The sequence below is a fragment of the Tupaia chinensis genome, unplaced genomic scaffold, assembly GCF_000334495.1.
Source record: "Tupaia chinensis unplaced genomic scaffold, TupChi_1.0 Scaffold000231_1, whole genome shotgun sequence".
NCBI lineage: Eukaryota > Metazoa > Chordata > Mammalia > Scandentia > Tupaiidae > Tupaia > Tupaia belangeri.
Window position 1 is genome coordinate 3,304,350 of NW_006159706.1, and position 24,852 is coordinate 3,329,201.

Consider the following 24,852-nt stretch of genomic DNA (forward strand, 5'->3'; position numbering starts at 1 on the left):
TGCGGGCTGCAGCCCGGGCCCACAGCTGAACTGCTGCTCTGGTGAACGAGGCAGGGTCTGGCTTAGAAAGTTGCTTTGACCTCCACGTCTTGGTCATTCTGCTTGTACACAACCATGAGGATCATCTCCTCACTCGTTCTAACAGCAAAAGCAATGACTTTGGAATATCTTCAACTATCTTTCCTGCCCCCACGCTGGCCCAGGCCTATTCTGCCACTCCCCAACTCCCAGTCTTACTTCATCCGAAATTCTGTTCACACCCTACACCGAGCTCCTTGAACTAGCACGACCTCACGCGATCCTCTGCCTGGAATGTGTTTCCCACTGTTCCCTGCCTAGCCATCCGTTCCTTCTTAGCCATCAGGTTTCAACCAAACTGTCAGACTTGACAGAGGACTTCCTTCGCTCTCTGCCCTGTCTAACGCTGCCTTCTTTCCTCCACTATCATGCTGTCCAAATCTCTCTTTTGTTTTCTTCAGAGACCTTAAAATTATCTCACTGTTTATTTCTTGTTTATCTTTATTGTCTGTCTGCTCTTTGGAACATAAGCTGTTCCTTAGGAATAGGCACCTCCTATAGCTTAGGAATAAGAAGGTACCTCATCAGTTCTCATTTCTCTATCTCTGGTGCCTCAGACAGAGCCTGAGCCTCAAAAATAGACTCTTGGGGAGTGCTTCTTGAAGGGAAGACTGGGATATGTTATTGCAATCCAAAGGATTTCAGAAATAAAGTAGCAATTTGAGGAAGGGGAGTAAAATGCCCCTGTTGTCAACCTCATCAGCTCCTGACTCTGAACTATGGGTATACAGGCCTCTGGGTGTTTCCAGGTTGTTTTCTGCTGCCCAAGGGGGTGATATTCAAGGTATTTAACATGTGCATACATAATCATTCAGACAGGCTGAGTACCAGCTTGACCTGCCAGTCCTTACCTTTTTGCCCCTCAAACTCTTACCCCGGTTTTAGGACATGGGACAAAAGTCGCTCCTTCTGGGGAGTCTTCCTAAATACTCTCCCTCCCCTGCTGCCTCTCACCATAGAGGGACTGTGTGTTGTTGACTCTTCTAGGTCAGACGCCAGCCTCCCCGACCTCGGGACCCTGGGTGTCTAGCACATGGTCTGTGTGCTCATCAAAGTGTGTGAAATGAATGCAAGAGTGAGGGAATCGCAGAGACAAGTGAAGGACGGAATAAATAACTGTTGGAAAGTGCCCCCAAGGGCCACCGAAGCGCTGAGCCTCCTCGTCCTTCAGGAGCCCTGAGCACAGGGCCGGAGCCAGTCCCTACCTGTGGACGATCCCCAGAAGCATCCTGTGCCTTGCTGGTCACATCTGCACACGGCTCAAAGTCTTCAGAATAATCCGGTGGTGGTTCGATGTGGAGCCGCGAGCCAGCTTCCGTCCTGATCTGCACAGATTTCTGCACAAAAATTCAGGCAGTTTCAGATACGGGGACATGAACGTTTTTATTCCTCTGAGGGGAAGGACGGGCACCGAAGGGTGGACCACAGGAATCAGAGTGCTCCGTGCCGGGCCGTGCATGAACGGCAGCAGCTGGGTTATGAGGTTGTGATGGTGCCAGGCCAGCCCACCTTGCACAGGTCACAGCTGAGGCTCACGCCTTTACTGCCTTCTCTGTCAAGTGTGTTCGGTAGAGTTGTTGTTAAATAACTGTTTGGTTTGCGATTATTTATCAGAATTGTGGCAGGGGCTAAACTACTCACAAAGGGCTTTGTCACCAAATTAGTTTTGGAAACCCTCCTTCCACCACCACCACCCCCCACACTGTAGATACCCTATAATGAGAGCTACTAATAGCAAGGAACATTGCCCAAACTTCCGGGGTGTGGAAACTCCCTTCCAGCACTCTTGTTCAGTCTTTGGGGAACACACTACTCCCTGGCATTCTGACAGCATCCTCAGGGCTGTTCCTGTGCCTATTTTCCCCTTCTCCTGGGTTTGAGTGTCCAGATGTGCATGAGGTGCTCCCAGTCTCCCCTGCAACTGGGAGGGACCAAGTGACCAGTCTGGCTAATGAGACGCGGGAGGGATTCACGTGGTGTTGACCACTTGGTGTCTTACAGGGAAGGGGCTGGCCTCCACTCTCCCTCCTGCCTTCCCACCTTCCAGATGTGGAGCTGCCTGGGTCTGTGGGGAGGACCGACATCAGTAGGATGGCCAGGTTAGTGCCTGGGGTCCCGGGTAACCTCCTAGAGCTGGATGGCTGCTCCCACCTAAGGAGGGTTGCGTCAAGGAGGAGTCTACTTTCACATCATTCAAGTCACCGTGATTGGGGCCTCTCTAGTAGAGCGGCCAGAGCTGTACCTTGACCAGTACACCTGGCAAAGCAGAGTTCTCTGCAGTCTGGCCACAACTCTCTCTCCTACATGATTCGTGCTCATACAGTCACACACCCAGCAACTAGGTGTCTGCCACACGGAACTGCCTCTGGGGCCCCGAGGACCTGCAGTCTTGGCAGCCCAGCTTCCGTCCTTCAGGAAACAGCTCCCGTTTACCTCTCGGCCCACTTCCCATCCTGGTCTCAGGATGATAGGCAGGCCTGGCCAAGGCGCCCACTCAGCCCCTCTCGACAGGGCCTGGCCAGCTGGTCCAGGGAGTCCATGAGAATAGCCCTGGGGTCTCTGCTGGACCTGTGGGAGGCGGTGCTCTCTGCTGCTGCGATTTGTGTGTCTCCCCTAAAGTCTTGTGCTGAGCCACTATCATGGGATAGAGAGGGTAAAAACTTGATCCAATAATGGCCCTGAAAAGTGGGGCTTTCAGGAACAGATTAGGATTTAGGTCATCAGTGCAGGGGGGCCCCCATGATCGACCTCTGGTGGAGTTAAAAAGGGAGGAAATAAGAAAGGCCATGGGCATAGGCCATGCTCTCCTTCCCTCTGCCAGGCTGTGCCGTAGCCAAAAGACCCCCAGTGGAGAGAGCCCCTGGACTCAGACAGCCAACGCATGAGCTGAAAGACCTCTATTCTCCGCAATTACCCAGGCCCAGGTGTTTTCTGTTACCAGCCATAAAACAGATGCTAAGCTAAAGGGCAGTCTGCCAGGGGCTGCTGGGGCCACACTGTCCCTAACACAGACAGAAAGAGGGCTGGGAGGCTGGAGCAGTCTGGATGGGTTTGTTTGGAACACTGGGTCCAGCTGTACCTGACGACACTCAGTGAAACTTTCTTTTTTGTTTAAGTCAGTGGGAATAGGATTTCTATTGCTTGTGACAGAATCTTGACCCTCATCTGTGCCCTCAACTCTCCCCACTCTGCTCAGGCTGCCCCCCCTAACTTAATGCCCTTCTCTAACATCTTCTCCATGTACCCAAATCATACCTAGCTTTCTTTCCTTTTGTTTTACTTCCTTTTTTTAAAAAAAAAGGTTTTTGTCATAGAGCGTGTGTGCTCACTGGAGAGGGACAGAGAGACGGAAAGTGAGAAATCACCCCCCAGGGGGTATGGCCACACCTCAATCCTTTCTCCACACTGTCCCTAACACAGACAGAAAGAGGGCTGGGAGGCTGGAGCAGTCTGGATGGGTTTGTTTGGAACACTGGGTCCAGCTGTACCTGACGACACTCAGTGAAACTTTCTTTTTTGTTTAAGTCAGTGGGAATAGGATTTCTATTGCTTGTGACAGAATCTTGACCCTCATCTGTGCCCTCAACTCTCCCCACTCTGCTCAGGCTGCCCCCCCTAACTTAATGCCCTTCTCTAACATCTTCTCCATGTACCCAAATCATACCTAGCTTTCTTTCCTTTTGTTTTACTTCCTTTTTTAAAAAAAAAAGGTTTTTGTCATAGAGCGTGTGTGCTCACTGGAGAGGGACAGAGAGACGGAAAGTGAGAAATCACCCCCCAGGGGGTATGGCCACACCTCAATCCTTTCTCCTTCACTCTCCTCCTGGGATTTTGGGCGTGCGTGTATGCACATGTACCCAACGTGGCTTTCAGGTCGCCAGGTCCAATATTCGAGCTATAGATAGTCAACCATATGGGAATCCAGTGCCTGAAGCACCGCGCCTCCTGCTGGCCCTCATATCTGGCTTTGGAGACATTGCTCTCTGCCCCTGCACTGCGTGTCACCTGCCTGATTCTATGGAGGTGATAATATGCCCTGCTGAGATGGGCACGTCGCTGCAGGCCCTTGGAGCTAGGGATGGCTGTGCGACCTGGGTACGACAATGTGAATGGTTGGAAGTGTAGAAGGCGGAGCTTCTGACACAACTCCTGCTTTCTTGGTAGTCATGATAGACTCAGTGGATAGCGGACTTTTGCCCTTTATCTTTCTACCCTTTTTCCTGACCGGAATTTGGATGAGATGTCTGGGAGCACAGCAGCCATCTTGTGAGAAATAAGAAAGCAGGTCACACACTAACGATGGCCCAGTGGAAAAACAGCAGTAGCCTGTGGCCTTCATGGCATCATCCACCTATCCCACCAACTGCCGGCCTCCAAATGCCTTGTGTGTGAGAGAGAAAAGCGACAATGACAGTCATTAAGCCACAGTGGTCTGGTTTCTGCAAAATGCAGCTGAACTCTGTCCCAGTGGAGGAGGGTAACCTTCCTGGGGGCGCTTGCCATTCTGTGGTTACGCTACAGTTGCTTGTGCCTGGGGAAAGGCCAGGATTCCAAACTCGGGCGGACTGGTTCGGTTCCCAGCCCGATGCTTGTTCCCTGTGTGACCATGGGCAAGTCTCCTAACCTCCCTGAGCACCAGTTTCCACGTGACACCTTCGCTGCAGAACTGCTGTGAGGTGACAGGGTTGGTGCAAGCTGAGCCCTTGGCGTGGGGCTGCACCTCTGCAGAGGGGGCAGGACCTCCCCTCAGGCATCTGTTCCTCTCAGTGTGGCCCCCCACAGCAAGCCAGCTAAGTCGTCTGGTAGTCACCAGGGGAACTGCCACCTTTCTGAGGCTGCAGGTAAAGGTGGTCATGTTGGGATCCCTGAGCAGGGCTGGGGCTGTGGGAGGTGCCTCAGGTGTGATGTTTAAGGAGGCCTCGCTCTCAGGTGCTGACCTGCCATGCACAAATCTAAGAGTGAGGCCTCCTTAAACATTCTGCTTGTCCTGGCCTTGTGACTGAAACATAGCACCTCAAAGTCATCAGGCCAGCTAAGGGCTATTTCAGGGTAATTTAAGCCCTGTGTCTCTTCTTGTGCTCTGCACTGGGGGCCTTTCACCTCTGTAAGAGCCACATGCTTCTTCACATACTTAATAAAGTAGCTATTATCTTGATGATGACGAAGAAATGAAGTTGGAGCCTCAGTGCCCTCCGGGACTCTCGGCAGCTCAGGACGAGCACCTTTCTGATCCACGCTCACACTGCCCTGCACCCCCTCCCTGCCCCATCAGTGCTTCTGCACTAGGTGCCTTGTCACCTAATGTAGACTGGATGCCACTCCAGGCACATCAGACACATTGGCTCATTTAGTCCTGTGGCCACCCCAAGGGGAAACTGAGGCACAAAGGTGCGAGCCACCTGCCCAAGGACACACTGCAAGGAAGCTGCAGAGCCTAGATGTGAGCCCCAGCCATGTGGCTCCACAGGCCTGACTCTGAACCAGGGATGGGCCGTTGCTCCTTGTAAAGGGCCAGAGAGTAATATTTTAGGCTTGGTGTGCCATATGGTTGCTGTCATAATATTCAACTATCCTGTTGCAGCCTGAATGCAGCCATGGACAAATACACGGCTGGCTGTGTTCCAACAACACTTTATTTACAAAGTGGCGGATGTGGCCCCACGACTGTGATTGCTGACCAAGCCCTGTCCCCCGCCGGGCAATACTGCTCCGAATGCATGTGAAGAATAAATGCACCCAGCCTGGCCTACAGCGGCCCTCAGAGAGAAGATGGGGAATTTCCCAATATCTAACACAAGCAAAGCAGGCAGGGGTCGGTCAAACTACAGATGGTTTGAGAAAAGATCTTAGAGCACCAGCAGGTGGCATGAAGGTTAAGGTGCTGGATTCCCACATGGCCAACGACTGCGGTTCGAGTCCTGGAAAATGTTAAAAAAAAAGAAAAGAAAAGAAAGGAAAAGATCTTGGAGGCAGAGTGTGCCATATGGTTGCTGTCATAATATTCAACTATCCTGTTGCAGCCTGAATGCAGCCATGGACAAATACACGGCTGGCTGTGTTCCAACAACACTTTATTTACAAAGTGGCGGATGTGGCCCCACGACTGTGATTGCTGACCAAGCCCTGTCCCCCGCCGGGCAATACTGCTCCGAATGCATGTGAAGAATAAATGCACCCAGCCTGGCCTACAGCGGCCCTCAGAGAGAAGATGGGGAATTTCCCAATATCTAACACAAGCAAAGCAGGCAGGGGTCGGTCAAACTACAGATGGTTTGAGAAAAGATCTTAGAGCACCAGCAGGTGGCATGAAGGTTAAGGTGCTGGATTCCCACATGGCCAACGACTGCGGTTCGAGTCCTGGAAAATGTTAAAAAAAAGAAAAGAAAAGAAAAGAAAAGATCTTAGAGGCAGAGTGTAAGGGGCTGAAAGAAGGCAGGCAGGGGTCTCCCTGCCAGAGAACAAGGAGGAGGTAGGCAGACATGAATAATACAATGCTACAGGGCACTTTCTTCCTAAAGGAACCCCAGTCATTTCACCACGACCCTCTGGACTCCGACTGCCCTGTGTTGTTCTGAGACTGCACACCCCCTACCCCCTCTCTGTCTCCCACTCCCTGCCTAGCCCTCTTGACTGTCTGTTGCCCTGGGCTCCAGCTCCAGCCATGGCTCTGTCACTTTGCTCTGGAAATATGTGTTCGTGCCAGTGATGGTCTCCAAGGAGGAGAAGCACCACACGGAATGCGTAAAACTAGCGGTTTCCAGGTCAGGAGGTTCCTGCAGGCTTTCCTGCCTTTGCCAGGCTGCAGCCATAAAGGCTTTGAAGTTTGCAGCTGAGACGGGTTTTCCATGATGCCTCTGGAGACAGTGCACGTTTCCCTTCTCCCCAGGAGCCACTCAGTGATGTCCAAATGCTAGCAGGCCTTCTAGCTGGGGCAGAGGCAGTGTGACAAGGACAGGGAGGGATGCAGTGCCAAGGAAGGACCACGGGCACAGACTTGACAAACCAGCACGACCGGGCCCATCCCTGTGTTTCTGGTCATTCATCTAAAAAGGAGGAGCCTGGTACAGGGCTAAGCTACACCAAGTGTGGTCCAGGGACCAGCAGCTTTGGCCTTTCCTGAGAATTTATCAGAAATGCAGAAGGTCAGGTCCCAGTTCAGTCCCAGAAATCCGAATCTGCATTTTAACAGGACCCCTGGCTAAATTAAACACATTCAAGTTTGATATTCGGAGATCAGGAATCTGTGAGACTTGGTGCTGAATGTCTTAGTTTCTGCCCATCCAGCGTGCATTCCTGTCTCTTGGAAAAACTACCCTGATTTTCTTCTGGGACATCTTCTCCCTTAATTCCCCCAATCCAAGTGGTTCATGTCAAACTGAGTACTCCCCGTGTGTGTGTGTGTGTGTGTATGTGTGTGTGTGAATGGAGCATGTGATCCAGGCCTGGTCAATCAGAGCCAGAAAAGCCCCAGCCAAGAGTGACTGAGTGGTTGTCTCAGAGGAACCCAGGACTCAGTAGCAGGGTGACAGAGTGCAGGTGGGGAGCTGCTGGGGGCTCTCTTGGTACCACACAGGACACAGGGGGCAAAGCGGCTGAGAGATGGAGAATGAGTTTGAGCTCCTGGACCCAGTCATGCCTGGATGTAGGAGAGTGGGTAAAAAACTCAGGATGGATACAACTCTGCTGGCTTCTGATTTGAATCAAGAATGTGAGAAATTGCTCCCACGGTCAAGGAGGAGCGCCCAGGTGTGTGTCTCTCTGCCTGCGGTTTTCCCAAGCCCTCTTTCCAATGGCTCAGCACAAGTGCTTGCTTTACCAAGGCATCAGGACACAGGTTTGTAGCTGGCATGGAGGCACTTAATTAGCAAGTCCTTCCTGGGCACTGACTGCACACCAGGTTCTAGAAACATGGTGAAATAAAAATAAATAAAACCCTTAAAAACCAATGCCCTACCCTCAAAGAGTTCTCACGGCACAAATAATGGAAGAGTGAGTTGATGAAGCAACATGTGACAAAATTCATGTGGTCCAGGAAGTTTCTAATGCTGAGTGGGTGCCAGAGAGGGAATAAATAGTGTCTCCATCTGGCCTGCTCTCCCGCCCCCAGCCCCAGGAGGGCTCCTCTGCTACCACTGGAGGGGACTGAGAGCAGCCCCACCCCAGGAGCAGTGCACCCACCTCCCCCTCTGTGAGAAGCCAAGGCTGGGGTTGCAGCCCAGCCCCCAGGCCTCGCACATGCTCCCTGCCTCCCACCTTCCCGCCCTTGCACGGGATGATGACTGCGCTCCTGGCTGGCTCCCCACTTGGCACACAGCTTCACCCTGAGTGGGTGTTCTGAGCGGCTGCTCTTTCCTGCCTACTTGCAGGGCCCAGACCTGGGCAGACCCTTGCAGTATCAATCACACACTGGAGGAGGATTTAAAAGCCCTGATACCCAACACTCGTGTTCCTGCTTGCCAACCCAAGGCCTGCCTGTTTTGTACCCAGCCCACACTGAGCCCAGCTCGTGCCCAGAGTTATCTGCGCGTACCTGCCGACCCTCTCAGCAAAGTGTTCTTAAAGCCTTAAGGCTTATTGTCAAGTACAAAAAAAGAGCAAGGCTGGGGCTGCCCTGTCTGGTTGTGCAGGTGGTGCGATATGTAAATGGCTCCCTCTAGAGGCAGAAGAGCTCGGGAAATACTGACGGAGGCGGATCGGGAGTGGGGAGCAGGTCTCCTTGGTATTTTTTCCTTAGATTTGTGTTATCTCTTATAAAGAACAGCACTGGGCACTCTGACCGTCCATGTTGTGTAAGGTCATTGGCAAAGCTGATGCTTGGCGGCTTGTTTCATTTCTTGTCCTCACTGCAGGGGTTTCAGAACTCAGAAAGAGGACAAAGGAGTGGGTCCCAACATTCCACATATTCACTGCAAACCCTGCTGAAGGTGTGTGAGCCACCCAGGCCACAACAGGAAACCAGGTATGGAGGCTGAGTGGGAGCAAAGGCTGCTTTAATCATTGCAGTGAACTTGCCTTGGAGACCTTTAAGGAGAGCCCACCCCACAGTAAATTGCAGGAAGGCCAATCCCTTCACCACCGATTTAATGCTAAGAGCCGATGACGTTCATCAAACCTGACAGTATTTTGGTAAACGACGGCTCTGTTGATTAGGCCGCTGTCCACCCAAGTATTACAAGGCTAGGGAAGCCATAAATCTTAATCCCCGGATAGCAGCAGGAAGATCTAAGGCCCAGAAGTGGAGGGGGAGAAAGGACAGTAGGAACCAGAGCCCATATATCACCTCCAGCCCGTTCCATGGTGCAGGAGGCAGCTGGAAGCCCCTCAGCTGTTGCCATTAGTTTCCCTGAGCCCCCCAAATTGAGTCTTGGGGAAGGGCTTGTATGTGGAGCTCATCAACCTTGGCCAGTGTTTGGATAACTCTGTGACCTGGTCAGGGGATCCTTGGGCCTGTGCATCTGAGACAGACTTTTCTGTCGGGGCAACTCTACCCAAAAGTGCTTCTTAATTGCCAGGCAAGGCCAAGAGAAGGAAAGTCTGTCTTGCTGGAGGATGCAAATGTACTGGACCTCAAGAGAGCTTGGAGGGAGACACTGAGATGTCCTGGCAAGAGAGGCAGTTGGAGAGCACAGGGGATGATGGGAAGGAGACAGGGCTGGCTGTGAACAGGCTGACTGCACTGAGACCACTGTGTCCTCTGCTCCCTGGCCTGCTTCACTCCTTGCTCTGACTCTCAATACCTATAAGTGCCCAAAACTTAGCAGGTGCTCAATAAATGGTCACAGAAGGGACACTCTAGAGTGAAAAGCCTGAGGTCTGCTGGCCAAGCCACCTCACCATCTGCCCCACTGCCAATGACAACAGTGGTCACTAGTATTTACTGACTACTTCTGTGTCAGGCAGTCTTGATCCCCCTCTGCAAACACTGGCTGAGCCAATCCTCATCACCTACCCTACATGGAAGGTACTCTTATTAACTCCATGTGACAAATAAGAAAGCAGGCACAGAGGGGTTGAGCACCTTATCTGAGACCGTACAACTAGCAGGTGGGGGAGCCGGCTCCCATTCTGCTCTCCTAGAGTGCTTGGTTTGGTAGAGGCCAGAGAGTCAAACACTGTTTCTCAGCCTCCCTTTCAGCTGGGGTGTGGGTGTGATTTACAATAGTGTCAGCCAACTAGACGGCCTCCCGTGAGACACAGAAGGCAGACGTGAGGCGAGGAGAGTGAGAGAGGTGTTGGCTGTTTCTGTGCTGAGTGGCGGAGAAGACAGGCTTTTCAAACACGCCCCACACTGGCTAGGCTACGGACACAGTCTTCCTTCGTAGTGTGACTCCAGCACTGACGGGGTCACTGAGGCCAACAGTTGTGTCAGTGGATCTGGTTCCTGGGTCATAGCTATTAAAAATGGTAGCAGGACGTTATTTTGGACCAAGTTCTGCACTAGGCCCCGATGGATAGACTTAAAATCAAAATCACTCATGTCTCCTGGTCACCATGCCATCACTGAGTTGTTATCAGACCCTCAGAGAAATCAGGAAAGTTAACAGCCCTGTTTCAGTTGACAAGAGAATGAAGTTCCCTCTGTTTTCATCCTCACGTGACAAGAAGTAACTTGGACCCCAACTACCCAGTTCTTTTCTGATGGCTGTCTCCCTGTCCCCACCATACAACGAAAGTACCTCTGAAATGACCAATGGGCTTTTTGCATGTTGTTTAGACTTTCTTTCTTTTTTTTTTTTTAAGAGTTATTTATTTAATTTTATGTAGTATTATTTTTTTTTTAAATTTGCTATAGGGTAAGTGCACTCACCAGAGAAAGAGAGAGAGAAAGGGGGAGGAGTGAGAAAGCAAGCCACCAGGTCCAGGACTCAAACTGCAGTCGACTATGTGGGAGTCCAGCACCTCAACTATCACGCCACCTGCTGGCCCCCGTTATGCTTTCTTCATCCTTCTCTGTCTACAAAACCAACCTCTTCTGCTCAATGGTTCCAGCTGTCCTTGAAACTTACTATGTTTTTATTTTATTTTATTTTATTTTTTTGTGTGTGTGTGGAATGAAGTGTTGCTCCTGATTCTAGAATTGCGAATAAAGCCAATTAAGATCTTTAACCTAAATGTCGTTTTGGTTATTGGCCCAGCTTAGGTGATGTGCTCCTGACTGTGCCCTGGGTAGCAGCTCTCCTAGCAGGCTAGCGCTGGACAACGTTGCTTCCCAGGTCCATTCCCAGAGGCCCAGCTCAGGGCCTTCTCCTCACACAAGCGCCCCCCTTTGCATTGCACTCTGTTCTGCTTACCATGCCTGAGTGGTCTCTATTGTTAGGTACAGACAGACCCCTGACTCACTTGTGCAGAAGGACAATTCCAACCCTCAGCCTCAGGAATCCAGGAAATTACCCATGATTAGGCCCTGTGAAGTGTAGGACCACAAGGAGAGGCTGGGGAGGGATGCTAATTAATCTTAGGCCAAGTCTTTTAAATTGCACAGACTCTAGGGCCAGCCATTAAAGTCACAGTCTAAGACACAAATATGGCTCCTGATAATAGAAGGCACTCAAAACAACTAGAAGAACTGTCTTAAGTGAAAAGTGGAGAAAGGCCTCATTAACGAGAAATTAACATTCATTGCTGGGGACAAAAGGAGGCCTCCAGGCTGTGTGCCCTGCAGGGCTCCCTCATCTGCACTGAGATAAGGCAGCCAGTTAGCAGGTAGGAACTCCCTTCTCCACTTAATCACAGACTTGAAAATGTCCCTGTGCAGAAGTGAAAGGACCACTGGATTTGGAGTCACAGGTCTGAGGTTCAAATCTCAGCCTAACCTCTTCCCTTTGTGGGAGCAAGTCACCTGATCTCTCTGGGTCCCAATTTCTTCAGTAGCCCAGTGAGGGCATTCTGACCTACAGGGTTATTATAAAGGTGAACTGGGCTGGCAAATGTCGGAAAGCCTTTACTGCATATAGGCCCACTGGTACGTGTGAAATGTGGTTCCCAACCTTGGTGAACACAAGGTCATAACAGTAATAGTAATAACTACCATTGCTCAAGCCTCACGAAGTCAGTATCTCTGGAGGTGGGGCCTGATCCTGATCCACGGGGCCCACAGAAGGTATGAGTGATGTGAGGTAAGGTATCAAGACTATATGATCAAAACTCTGAAACTCAGGGCAGAAGATCTGGCTTTGAGTCTTGATCCTGCCACTTCATAGCTTTTGCCCTTGGAAAGCTCACTGAACTTTTCAGAGCATCCACCTCCTCTGCTCCCTAAAGAGAGGGATGACATTGGAGTTTACCCTACAGGTCAGACAGGTCCACTGCAAGGACAAAGAGGAGTCACACGGGAGCTTAGCCCACACCCGGTACCAGTTAGGTCCTCAGAGATTCAAGTGGCCGACACCAGCAGCATCAGCAGCAACACAAACTGGCCTCGCAGCCCTAGGGGTGGGAACTTTGTTTTATTCATCCACTGTATCCTTCCCAGGTACCTAAGACTGTGACTGGCACATAGTAGGTGTTCAATACAGAACAGCTATATGTATGGGACCAGCAGTTGGTGTAATGGCTGTGTCGCTGGACTTCTATGTAGTCAATCGCGGTTCAAGTCCCGTATCCGGTGGCTTAAGCTCAACACCAGGTATGTGTGTGTGCGTGCCCTAGATCCCAAGAGGAGAAGGGACTGTGGTGTAGCCAAACCCCCCTGGGGGGGGTGGTTTCTCACTTTCTATCTCTCTCTTTCTGTTTTTCTGTCCAGCACATACCCTATAGCAAAAACCTCTCAAAACAAACAAACAAACAAAAAGAGCTGTATGGCTGAGTCATCACGAAGGACCTGTGAGTCTGCCGTTCCCACACTCCCACGTGGGGCTGGAGGGCTCTGTCCAAGCAGCTGAGAGAGGCTCTCAGAGGTCACTCCTCATGCTAAACGGGCACCACAGTGCCCAACCAGACCTTTCCACTGACTGGAGGGGTTTCGAGTATCCTGATCATGTTTTGTTCCCACGACAACCTCACACCTTCATTCTACAGAGTGAGCTGGGGCGGTTTGACTCTGCCCAGGGCTTCCAGACCTGGTGCCATCCTCGGCGCTGGACTTTGCTGGGGGCTGTCCGGGAATTGCGTCTTAAGGCTTCTTCAGCTTCTCGAAACAGGGTTCTTCGTCTGTAATCTGCACCAGAGATGAAAGGAGGAGACTCAGTGAGGCACTGATGAAGTGCTCATGCTGGAGGTGGTTTTGCAACTTATGTCTAAGATGCATGTCCATGTGTCCAGTCTTGTGTATGAGGATATTCACTGTGGTACTGTGTGAAGCAGCATGACCTTCGAAGACAAGCTAGATGCCCAGCAAAAAGGGAAGGGGTGAATAAATCATGTCACACTGGGGCCTACAGGTGGCATGGTGGTTAAGGGTGCTGAACTTTCACCTGGTTGACTGTGGTTCGAGTCCCAGACCTGGCAACTTGCTTTCTCACTTTCCCTCTCTCTCTCACTCTGTTCTTCTCTGGTCAAATTAAAAATAAATAAATAAATAAATAAATAAATAAAGTTAAATAAAATAATTCTTAATAAAAAGAATCATGTCACATCATCCATGCCATGGGATAATATGTAGGTTCTACCAAAAGCATATGGAAAAATCATATTGTGAAAAAATTATGCAGAGATTTTAATTTTTTTCCAGCAAAATAAACTCATACTTTAATTTATGAACTCTTCAAAGTACCTTTGTATACTGTACAGCCAAAGAGGGCAAATCTATACAAAGAATATCTCCATGATGTAGAAGCCAAGTATAAACCAAAACGTACATTAGGCTATCATTTATGTCAAGGGAGGTGATGGGTAGGTGTATCTTTTTTGTTTGTTTTAAAGTGTTGCTATGGGGCATGTGCACTTTTTGGAGAGAGACAGAAGGACAGAGAGAGGGAACGTAAGAAAGACCTCCCCATGGGGGATGGTCACACCATGACCCCTCCTCCACCACTTTTCTCTTGGGATTTTGGACATGCATGCACACATATCCAGCGTGCTTTACGAGCCGCTGGGTCTGGATCTCCAACCACATAGCCATGTGGGATCTAGCTGCCTTAACCACAACAACCACCTGCTGGCCCTGCATGCACTGCTTGTGCTCCAAGCACAGACTCCTGTTATCTGTTCCCCCTGAAACCTGGACGAGGAAAGGCCTAACTCTGAACTAGCAGAAGATCTAACTCATCTCCTCCACCATCTAGGATAGCCATTGGTTTCCCTCTTTGCTCTGGGGACTTGGAAGCTCAGCTGAACTCCATGTTGAACTGCAGTGGTTTTTCTAGGATACTATTTGGGGAATCACTTTCTCCTCTTATCCCCTTGTTATTTACACTTTCACTGTTTGGGGTCTTACCATGCTTGCAAGGCAATGAATTAGAATAATCGAGGTTATTATGTGCTAGACGTTTTAGACTACTTAGGTCATCTCATCTTCCTGGCAAGCCTGGAAGGTGTGCATGATTATTCCCATTTCAAAGAAGAGAAAACTTAGGGTCAGAGAGGTCCCGACTGCATAAGGCCTCAAAGTTAGAAAGTAATAGAACAGGGTTTATTCAAATCCAGCTCCGCCTCACTCCAAATCCTCTTCATGTAACTCGGGAGCACAGACAAGGTAGCCTGACAACCCAAGGACAGGCAACCTCTTCAGTCCCATTCATTTCTTTCTTTCTTTTTAGTCCCCTTTCTTCTTCTTCTTCTTCTTCTTCTTCTTCTTTTTTTTTTTTTTTTTGGCGCTGCAGGGTGCATGTGCTCGCCAGAGAGAGAGATGGGGTGGGGGTGGAGTGAGAAATCACCCCTCAGAGGATGGCCACACTGTAAACCTTTCTCCTCTGGTCTCCTCTCAGGATTTTGGGTATGCACACATACCCAGAATGATTTTCAAGCCACCAAGTCCAGGATTCAAACTGAGCACTCAGCCATGTGGGATCCAGTGCCTTAACTTCCATGCTACCTACTGCCCCCTCATTTCTAAGATAAATGTGTTGTGATACCAGCAGATGGCATAATGACTACACTGCTGGACTCCCATGTAGTTGACTGTGGTTTGAATTCCAGACCTGGTGGCTTTCACTCACTCTGGGCACGTGTATGTGCGTGCCCAAGATCCTGAGAGGAGAATGGAGGAGAAGGGATTGTGGTATGGCCATCCCCTCTGGGGGGTGATTTCTCACTTTCTGTCTCTCTGTCTTTCTCTGTCTTTCTGGTGCACGCACACGCCCCATAGCAAAAACCTCTCAAAAATAAATAAGTAAATAAATGAAATAAAAGATCAGTGTGTTGTATAAGTGTGCTGGATAAGATCAGTATGCTGGATAAGATCAGTGTGCTGGATAAGATCAGTGTGCTGGATAAGATCAGTGTGCTGGATAAGATCAGTGTGTTATATAAGACTTGATGGTGTCCTTTCTCTTTCTATGCTGTAACTCATGCTTTAAATCAATTTGCTGAATTTGATGAATAAAATAATACCATTACTGTTCTTGATAAATCCTTTTTTATTTTGTTATAATTTTTCTAATGAAACTTTAAACCTTTGGGAAAATAAGTACATAAGTAAGTAAAACTAAGCAAATAAAGGCACAGAGAGACAAAGTAGTTTTCCCAGGTAACATAGCCAAACAGGGACCTGACTCCCCGTGCTCTGCTGTTTCATTCACTCAACCACCAGATCATTTTTCACACTGGGTTGGGTGCTTTTTTACACTTGCAGGCTTTCTTGTGCTTTTCTTTACTTTGTTCCCCCTACCATTAAGGTTTTTGCCATGTGGGAGTCCAGAGCCCTTAACCACCACGCCACCTGCTGGCCCCAGTACCTTCAATTTCTTAAGGCACATGAAATCTGCTCAAAGTAGGAGGGTACAAATTAACCAAATACAGAAATGAGAGGTGGAGTCAAATATTACATAGGGATCAGGAACTAAAGTAAAGATATATCAAGTGAAAATCAGGTATAATCAAAATTATCCTAGACATTTTCTAAAATTATTGATACTTTAGACCCAGGAAATGTAAAAGCTATGAACTTACTGCTCTGGCCACCTTTGCTCTGGGGTACTGGATGCCAAGAATGGTTTGTTTGTTAGCTTCAGAAAGAGATTTTTGCTATAGGGTGCTAGTGCTCACAGGAGAGACAGAGAGACAGAAAGTAAGAAATCACCCCCTGGGGATATGGCCACACTGCAATCACTTCTCCATTCTCCTTTCAGGATTTTCAACACACACACACATGTGCCTAGCAAGAGTTTCAAGCCACCGGGTCCGGGTCTCGATCCATGGTCAACTAAGTGGGAATCCAGTGACGTAACCATTATACCATCTGCTGGTTCCACCAAGAGTGGTTTACAAAAGAGTAAAAAATGGATATCTTGGGACCAGCAATTAGCATAATGGCTATGTCGCTGGACTCCCACGTAGTCGACCACGGTTTGCATCCTGGACCCAGTGGCTTAAAACTCACGCCGGGTGCGTGTGCGTGCGTGCCCAAGATCCCGAGAGGAGAACAGAGGAGAAGGGATTGCGGCGTGGCCATCCCCCCTGGGGGGTGATTTCTCGCTTTCTGTCTCTCTGTCTCTCTCCATCTGTCTGGCAAGCACACACGCCCTATAGTGAAAACCTCTCAAAAAAAAAAAAAAATAGATATCTTGGGCCAGCAGATGACATGGAGGTTAAGATGGTTGGATCCCACATGGCTAAGTGTGCAATTCAAGTTCTGGGAACAGTGGCTTGAAAAACACTCTGGGCGCATGTGCATGTGTGTAAAAAATCCTGAGAAGAGACTAAAACGAGAAGGGATTGTGGCATGGTCATCCCCCTTAGGAGGTATTTTCTCACTTTCCTGTCTCTGTCTCTCTGTCTCTCTAATCTACTTCAAGCAAGCACATGCACCCTACAGCAAAGATTAAAAAAAAAAAAATTCTCTTTCTCACTCTCATGCTCGTTCTTTCTGGCCATGTGGGCATGGTTAACTGTGTAAGTTAACTAGTTACTGCACACGGGATATGGTTTCACCATCACTAATTAATTTTAAAGAACAGAGCTGACACTTGGCCTGGAAGCAGCCGTGCTCACCGTGCGAGCCCTCGGCGTGTGAGGCGCTTCTGAACTCAGAGTGGACAGCTTTCCGCGGGGATGTCTTCAGCTCGGAGTTGGCCCCGTTGACATAGACAGAGAAACCCTGCTCCAAGTGCTCCAGTCTCAACTGCACAGGGTCCTTGGTTTTCAAATGCTTTAATATCCTGGAAGAGAAATGATCACTTGCTTCTCATCATAGGAGGCTGAGCTGCTGCGACCCACAAGCCAGGGGAGAACTGCCGCCCTGATGGTGAATTGTCTCCAGTCAGAGGCCGGGCGGCGTGTGCCCAGCTGTTTGCCTACAAACATCCTCTAAGAGGCCCATTACGCACATGGAGAAGCATTGAGGGGAGATGGTTTGAGGCCCTGCAGGGATGTTTCTGTTCTCACTCAGAGGCTCGAATGCACACTAGCAAAAATGAATGCCAGTCCCTGTCCCGTGGCAGCTGAGGCAGAAAGGAACCCGCGTGTGCACGCTGACTGCTCCAAATGGCCTGGGTGTTCTGACACGATCCCAATTCTATGCCATTTTACTATGTGACAAAAACAGCGCAGGGTCTTGGGCTTCATGAGAGAGGTTTCACATAGCGCATCAACAAATCTGGAAACATCCTTTATCAGGACAAGCGGACTAATTTTTTGCTTCAGTGACTATACGTGCTCTCACACGCTCACCTTTGACATATCCAACGCCATCACCCCATATCCTGATGCAGGTAAAAATGACATCAATATCAGCATCTGCCCAAGATTAATGATACGGCAAGCACAGCCTTTGGCTAAAAGGGTCTGGGCGTGAGCATGGCCAGGTCTCTAGTTTAGCTTTCACTAAAGCCCCACCTCCTCACACCTCGAACTGGGTCCTTTGCTGACCTCTGACACTGCATTGCTATGCTCAGCGTGCAGTGTCCTCTTCAGCCCCGTTAGAGCTGCTTCCATGTGACAGTCTCGCCAGTGTCTTTACAAACGCCTACACACAACCACACCTGCTGGATTTATATAGACAGCCAGTCTACATGGCAACGAGCGTTCATCTTCTTCATTAATAAATAAGTACCTAGTACACCAAGCTAGCAAATTTAAAATAAAAACAATAACAGCAATCACATAAAAGGTGTGTACTATGTGCCCAACTTCATTCTAACTATATTTACAGTTGATTCTCGTTAATCAGAGTACACTGGTCCAGAGAGTCACTATGAACACTGAATTCGTGATCAGGAAACCATTGCATCTGGGGAAAATACAGGACCAGGTCTCTGTGACTCTCTGGTCACATTTTCATGAACCGATCTATACGTAACCTTGTGTGATGTGTGTTTCTATTCAAGGCTGTTAATTATACTGTTGATTTGCTCACCTTGAACTCAGTCAAAAGCGCTACAACTCATGGCCAAATGAAGTGCACCTAACACACTGTTTCCCGTGGAGGGTGAGTCACAGCCTTGTGAACTTGGGAACATTGGACAGCACTTTCACACTGTGTCTGGGGGCCAGTTTAAACAGTGAAATCACCAAAAGAAAGCACAAAATGTACATGCACTGCAAAAAGGACACTTGTGGACAGTGGAGAGCTGAAGCAAGAAGGCAGCATGCTGCCTCGCTCTGTCTCAGGGAATGTATGCAGGGCGACTGAAACTTTGCACAGCTCTACTTGAGTCTGGGAATGGCCACGCAAATACAGCAAGTATTGTTTGTGGGGTTATGGCTACGTTTCAGTGAGCAGGCAAATTTATGGACACAATCTGAGAGCAATGAGGAACAACCATATTAAGACATTAATCTTCATAGCAACCCTATAGGGTAATTAGATTTTTAATTTAATTTATTATTATTATTATTTCTTATAGGGCACATGTGCTCTCTAGAGAGACAGAGTCGGGGGTGGGGTGAGAAAGCAAGCTACCAGGTCCAAGACTCGAAATGCGGTCGGCCATGTGGGAGTCCAGCACCTTAGCCACCATACCATCCTTATTTACTAAGTAAAGAAACTGAGGCACAGAGAGGTGAGGCAATTTGCCTAAGGTCATGTAGCTAGTATGTGGCAGGAACAGGATACAGACTTAAGGCAATCTGGCACCAGAGCGCTCACCACAACAGAGACATCTTCTAAAGTGAGTGAGATGATGTTGAAACTGGCAAGCTTCAGCACTGCTGAGAACTCACAGAATCTCTTCGGAAGGAATATGAAAATATAGAACATGCCATATGTTTGGTCTTTGCCCAGTAAGTATATTACAGCATATTGTTCCTGAGCATAAACTCTGGGCGAGAGGATGGTTGGTGTTTTGGTGTTTAGTCATAATAAAACTCTGAAAGCAACACACACGTCCAACACCAGAGAAATGGAAGCGGGAATGTCATCAAGCCATTGGAATTAGGAAGACTCGGTAGAAACGGTGGGGGTCGGGAGGGTGGGGACTGTTTGTGATCTGTTCAGTTGGGGGCGGCGAGAGGGGTAGAATAATTTTCCAACTATACGGTAAACACAGAGTTGGAAAAAGTGTGTTTGCGAACCCAGCGTGGAAGGTGATAAATGTAAAAATGAAATCACTTGTTGAGGTAAGGCGGCGGCATGATGGGTGACTTCTTTATTTACTTTTTAAATGTTTCTTTAGCAGCTGATACATCCATCTTTTCAACAATCGTGGCAGGAACATTTATTACAGACTGCTTATCTCCTGCCAGCCTTGGAAGCCTGGGAGATGCGTGATTGTTGGGCAACAACATAAAACAGAAGGAAAACACAAGTAACTAAGAGACGATCTCCAAACACTGCGATAGCTCGGCTCACTGGAGCAGACAGGCGCGGGACGCCGTGGGTACCAGTCGTCTCCGGGGAGAGGGCGGCAGCCCAGGTCCGAGGAGGCCCATGGCAGGGCAGGACATCACCCAGGTGGAGAGCCTGCCTCAACCTCCCTCCCTGTCGCCTGATGCCACATTAACAGTTTTGGCATCCTGTTACCCAGGATCTGGGGCTGGCGCTCCATGCGTGGCTCTCCTTAGCCAGAATGATTTATGAAAATGTGGATTTATGAAACTGATAAATTAGGACGTAATTATTCAGACTGTGAAAGAAACTCCCCAACTGCAGCTGAGCACATCAGGAATATTCAGGTGGCATCAAAGAAAAGTGGTTTTTTTTTTTAATTGATAGCCTACTTTGCATGAAAAGCTGTTGTGGGTGTAGGGGATTCAGATATTTCAGATTCAGGTCCCGCCCTTTCTAAAATTGAGCCCCTGCCCACCTGCTGCCCTGTTACCTATCCTCTTACCGGTTTTGCTTTGTTCATGGAAATGTATCTGCCTGACATTCCATTATGGGTTTATCTGTCCTTATTCTCCCTTTCTTCCCATGGAAACTGAGTCCCTGGGCACAAGCATCTGTACAGCTGGCCACGGTGTCTGCTGAGTGTGAAAAACAATGAGAAGTGTTCTCTATGCCTGTTTCTGGAACAAGTGGCCCCAGGAACTCAAGGTCTAGTGGGAGCCATGGAGGAGTATCCTAGCACACCACAGTCATCATTTCCCCTTAATCCCTGTACTGGCTTTTGGGGTCACCTGTACAGTAGCCTCTACCTCTTATCCATAAGTTTACTGTCTGGTTTTTCAGTTACCCAGGATCAACGGCAGTCTGAAAATATTACATGAAAAATTCACAATTAAACAACACTTACGTTTTAAATTGGGCGCCGTTCTGAGTAGTATGGTGAAACCTCGTACCGTCCTGCTCTGTCCCACCTGGGAGGTGAACCATCCCTTCATCCAGCGAATCTACACCAGATATGCGCCGGCCTTTAGTCAAATAGCAGCTGCCTCAGTTAGCAGACTGGAAAGACCCAGTACACATGAGGTCTGGTACTGTCTGCAGCTTCAGGCATCCGCTGGGGGTCTCGGAACATATCTGTGCAGAATTCTCCTGTACAGATAAGGAAGCGGGCCACAGAGAGTCAAAAGTTCAAGGTGTCATGTGGGAGTGTGACTTGAGACCTGACACAGTTGAGAGGCCTCTCCTCTTCACAGGCCACCAAAGCAGGGACCCAGGTGGCAAGGAGGACTCAGTGAGAGCAAACGGTAGCAAGTGTGTTGCAGACCAAGTGCCTGGTCTCTGAGTGGTGTGGTTGCCAGGGGACTGTGGACTAGCCAACGGCTCCTCCAGACCTCAGTTATTCCAAGGGTCACCAGAAGGCTTCTCCCAGGGTTGGCCATTCAAGGATGATGTGGCTGGCAGCTCAGGAAGAAGGTGCATTTAAGATTAAGAGGATAAGAATGGTAGTCATGATGACGATGATGATGAAGGCCGGGGGTGTGAGGTGGTGGTGGTGGTATACTGTGGCCTTCAAGTCCTTGTCTCACTTCGGTGGCCCCGGAAGGCCTTCAACAGGATTTAGGTTCTACCATTGGCTTGTTTTATAGGTGAACTTGCCTAAGGCCAGAGAGCCAAGGAAGCAGCTGAGCCAAGATCTACGTCCTGGCCCAGGAGGGTCCAGAGGCTGTGCTCTCACCCACCCATATCCTGCTGCTGCCTGCCTCAGACACCAGCCATCACACCACAGGGATTCTGAGTGTGGAGCGTTCAGAAGAGGGAGCAAAGGCTCTCAACTGTGGGCTTCTTGGAGGCAGTGGCTTTAGAGTCCAGCCTTGAAGGATGAAGAGGAGAACAAAGCTACCAAAGCTTGCCTTTCTGCTGCAGAACCTGGGGGTCTATCTTGTATGTGTCCCTGGGAGGTGACCTCAAAAGAACTTCTGCACAGGTCAAGGTGCCATAGGAGGGAGGACGGGGCTCAGAATTTGAGGCTCTGCCATTCCCCAGCTTCTGTGATCTTGGGCAAGACCCAAAACCTCCCAGGGCCTGCTGCTGCTTCCGTAAAATGAGATTAAGAACCCATTCACCTCCAGGCGTTGTCCTGAGGACAAAGTGGGATCCTCAGTTAAAACTCCAGCTCAGAGACATGCCCAGGGGATTCCCCCAGTGATGCTGGTTCTCTCCTTCCTCATTTCTGCCCGAACCTCCTCTCGGGGCAGCAGATTCACTCTTCAATGGGCATACCTTCCTGTAAGTTTCCCTCCAATGACCTTCAAGGACTACATGATAATAGCGCTGCCAATTCTTAGATCTGGGGCACAGATCTGCAGCCACCCTCCAACCGTCTATGTTATAGTCTCCTCTGCCGCTGTCGCCACAGATGCCAGCGCCCCCACCACCACCAGTCGGTCCTCACATCTCAGTCCTTCGATCACTCGACTTGCTCTCTCATAAAACTTGTTGGGTATAATTGCAGCTTCCACGAGTTCGAGTAACCGGAATCATCAAGAGCTTGCTGGGGCAGGCAGCTGGGAGGGTCTGCACAGGAGTGAAGCAGGAGGGCCACGTGCCCAGAGGGAGCGGCATGACCCATCTTATCCTGGAGCACAAGGCCACTTTCTGCTTCTAGCATAAGCATGGGGAGGTGTGTGTGGGGGGTGCTTGCCCTGCCACTACCTGGGGAGTTCCTTAAGGGCAAGGGCTGGGTGGTGGCCCTCTGTTCTTTGGACTGCCCAGCAACTCCCCCCCAGCTCCCGAACACAGCCCCCTGACTCCCTTTGGAAGTACATTCCTCCTCCTCCTCCTATTCTGTGTACTTTGGGTGGAATTGATTCCGCTGCCCGATTTAGTGGTGCAGCTGATGTGTGACCAGTAAGACCATGCCCCCTCGCCAGACACAGGGAATGAATGATTGGCTTGGGATAGAAATAGGCCAAGACAGGCCAGCAGGAGCCCCCCTCATCACTTTTGCTAGAATAATTAGGAGAGAAATTCGCTCTTCTCTTTGAGATAGGACATAAATAGGGGTGTCCACTGGCTGTCTTGGCCATTGTGAGGGAAGCACCTGTCTGAGAATGATTCCAACTTGGGGAAACAGACGTGAGAGATGGTGAATGATTAACACTGGTGACATAATTTAAGCCTGGATCCCGCTATGCCTGAAGTCTCAGAATCATGCTGGATTTTCTACTTTCATGAGCCAGTACATTTCTTAGTTACTTAAGTCCATTTACCTTGGGCCTCTGTCCCTTACAACCAAAGGAACACTAATACAGCCGGTGTCTTTCTCATGACCATGTTCCCCTTCGCACTAGTAGTAACACCAGGCACTTGGCAGGTACTCGACGAAATTATGCTGAATGAAGAGAAGAACATCACCCAGCACCTTATGGGAAGCTGGGCTTTGAGCAGATCTCTGCCAAGAACTCCCAGTAGTGCCCGCATACCCCTGTGTTGGGTTAGAGGCAACCCACAGAAGCTGCCTGGGTTTTCATCTTCCCCAATTCCCAGAGGAAAGCTTAGAGACTGGTTTCTACCTGGTCACATAACTAGGTTTCCAAGTAAACTGCAGTTTATCCCCATAACCCCCTCCTCTGTGAATGGAAGGCCACTGGCAACCCTTGCAGGTTTCACTCCGCTTGATTATTTATGACAAGATTGAACGAAACGTGACCATAGTGATCCCAGATCCAAGCTCTTCCTGGCCGTGAGATCTCGGGCAGATTGCTCACTACTCTGGATCTCCACTTCCTGGTCTGTAAGGTGGGTGCAATGACCCCATCTGCCTCACTGGATGGTGCACAGGTAAAACGAAGTGACAGGGTGAGCGTGAGATGCGTGGCTGGTGCCTTCTAGACTCGACGCGACCATGGCTCAGGGACGTTCCCATTACTCGCAGGTCTCCACCTGAAGGTGTTTCTTCCCAGTTCTCCTTCTAATTTTCTGTTATCAAGACAGTTTTCTTATGGGAACCAGCAGTTAGCGTAATGGTTATGCCGCTGGACTCTCACGTAGTCGACTACGGTTCGCATCCCGGACCCGGTAGCTTAAAACTCACGCCGGGCGCGTGTGCATGTGTGCCCAAGATCCCGAGAGGAGAATGGAGGAGAAGGGATTGCAGCATGACCATCCCCCGTGTGAGGTGATTTCTCGCTTTCTGTCTCTATGTCTCTCTCTGTCTGTCTGGCGAGCACACGTGTCCTATAGCGAAAACCTCTCCAAAAAAAAAAAAAAAAAGACAGTTCTCTCTTGGTGACAATATGTCCCCTAAATTTTATGGCAACTCAGTTTTGATATATTTTTAAATTGCCTTTCTACTGCAACCTCGTCTCTGGAAATCCTCATATATGCTATTGGCTGGCACCTCTTTGATCGCACACTTATCGATCCCTCGATTAATGAGAAACAATTTGCTCGTAAAGAACTATGACACTCTCCTCCAGACAAGTCACGTGTAGATGATTAAACGATCACCCAGGTGTTCAGTGGCACTATCCAGCCTGCCAGAAAATGAATAAAAACATCCTGCTCCATGGCATTAATGACGATAAAAGCCCACGTTGGTCTAATCAGCACCAGCCTTCAGCTACTCCAGTTCAGGTTGCCACTGGGCCGGGCGAGAGGTGAGTGGAACATAGCGGGGCACAGAGGACATTGCCTGGCATTTCTGGCTGGTCCTAGAGGACTTCAGTTCAGAAGTCCTCTACCGGGGATGGGGCCGCCACACTAGGGGTATCTGGAATTATGGGCAGTAGTCGATGACATAGATCTCTGTGCGAGCAGGGATGGGAGGAGTGCATGTGTGTGTGTGTGTTTGTTTGTTTGTTTTAAGGTTTCGCCATAGGGCACATGTGGTCATCAGAGAGAGACAGAAGGAG

General features: G+C 49.4%; 1 protein-coding gene across 4 annotated transcripts in view; it reads right to left on the bottom strand.

The window, feature by feature from the left end:
- Window positions 1-24,852, bottom strand: part of KATNIP (katanin interacting protein) — a 225,682-nt gene that overhangs the window by 150,877 nt on the left and 49,953 nt on the right. For 3 of the 4 annotated variants that reach the window (XM_027771785.1, XM_027771786.1, XM_006148283.2), the window contains exons 3-5: window positions 17,167-17,333; window positions 13,137-13,234; window positions 1,284-1,415 (exon numbers count right to left, since the gene is read on the bottom strand). In XM_027771785.1, coding sequence (XP_027627586.1) covers window positions 1,284-1,415; window positions 13,137-13,234; window positions 17,167-17,333 — 397 coding nt within the window. Of the gene's footprint in view, window positions 1-1,283; window positions 1,416-13,136; window positions 13,235-17,166; window positions 17,334-20,846; window positions 21,204-24,852 lie in introns of those variants that run through there. The other variant, XM_027771784.1, reaches the window with a different exon arrangement.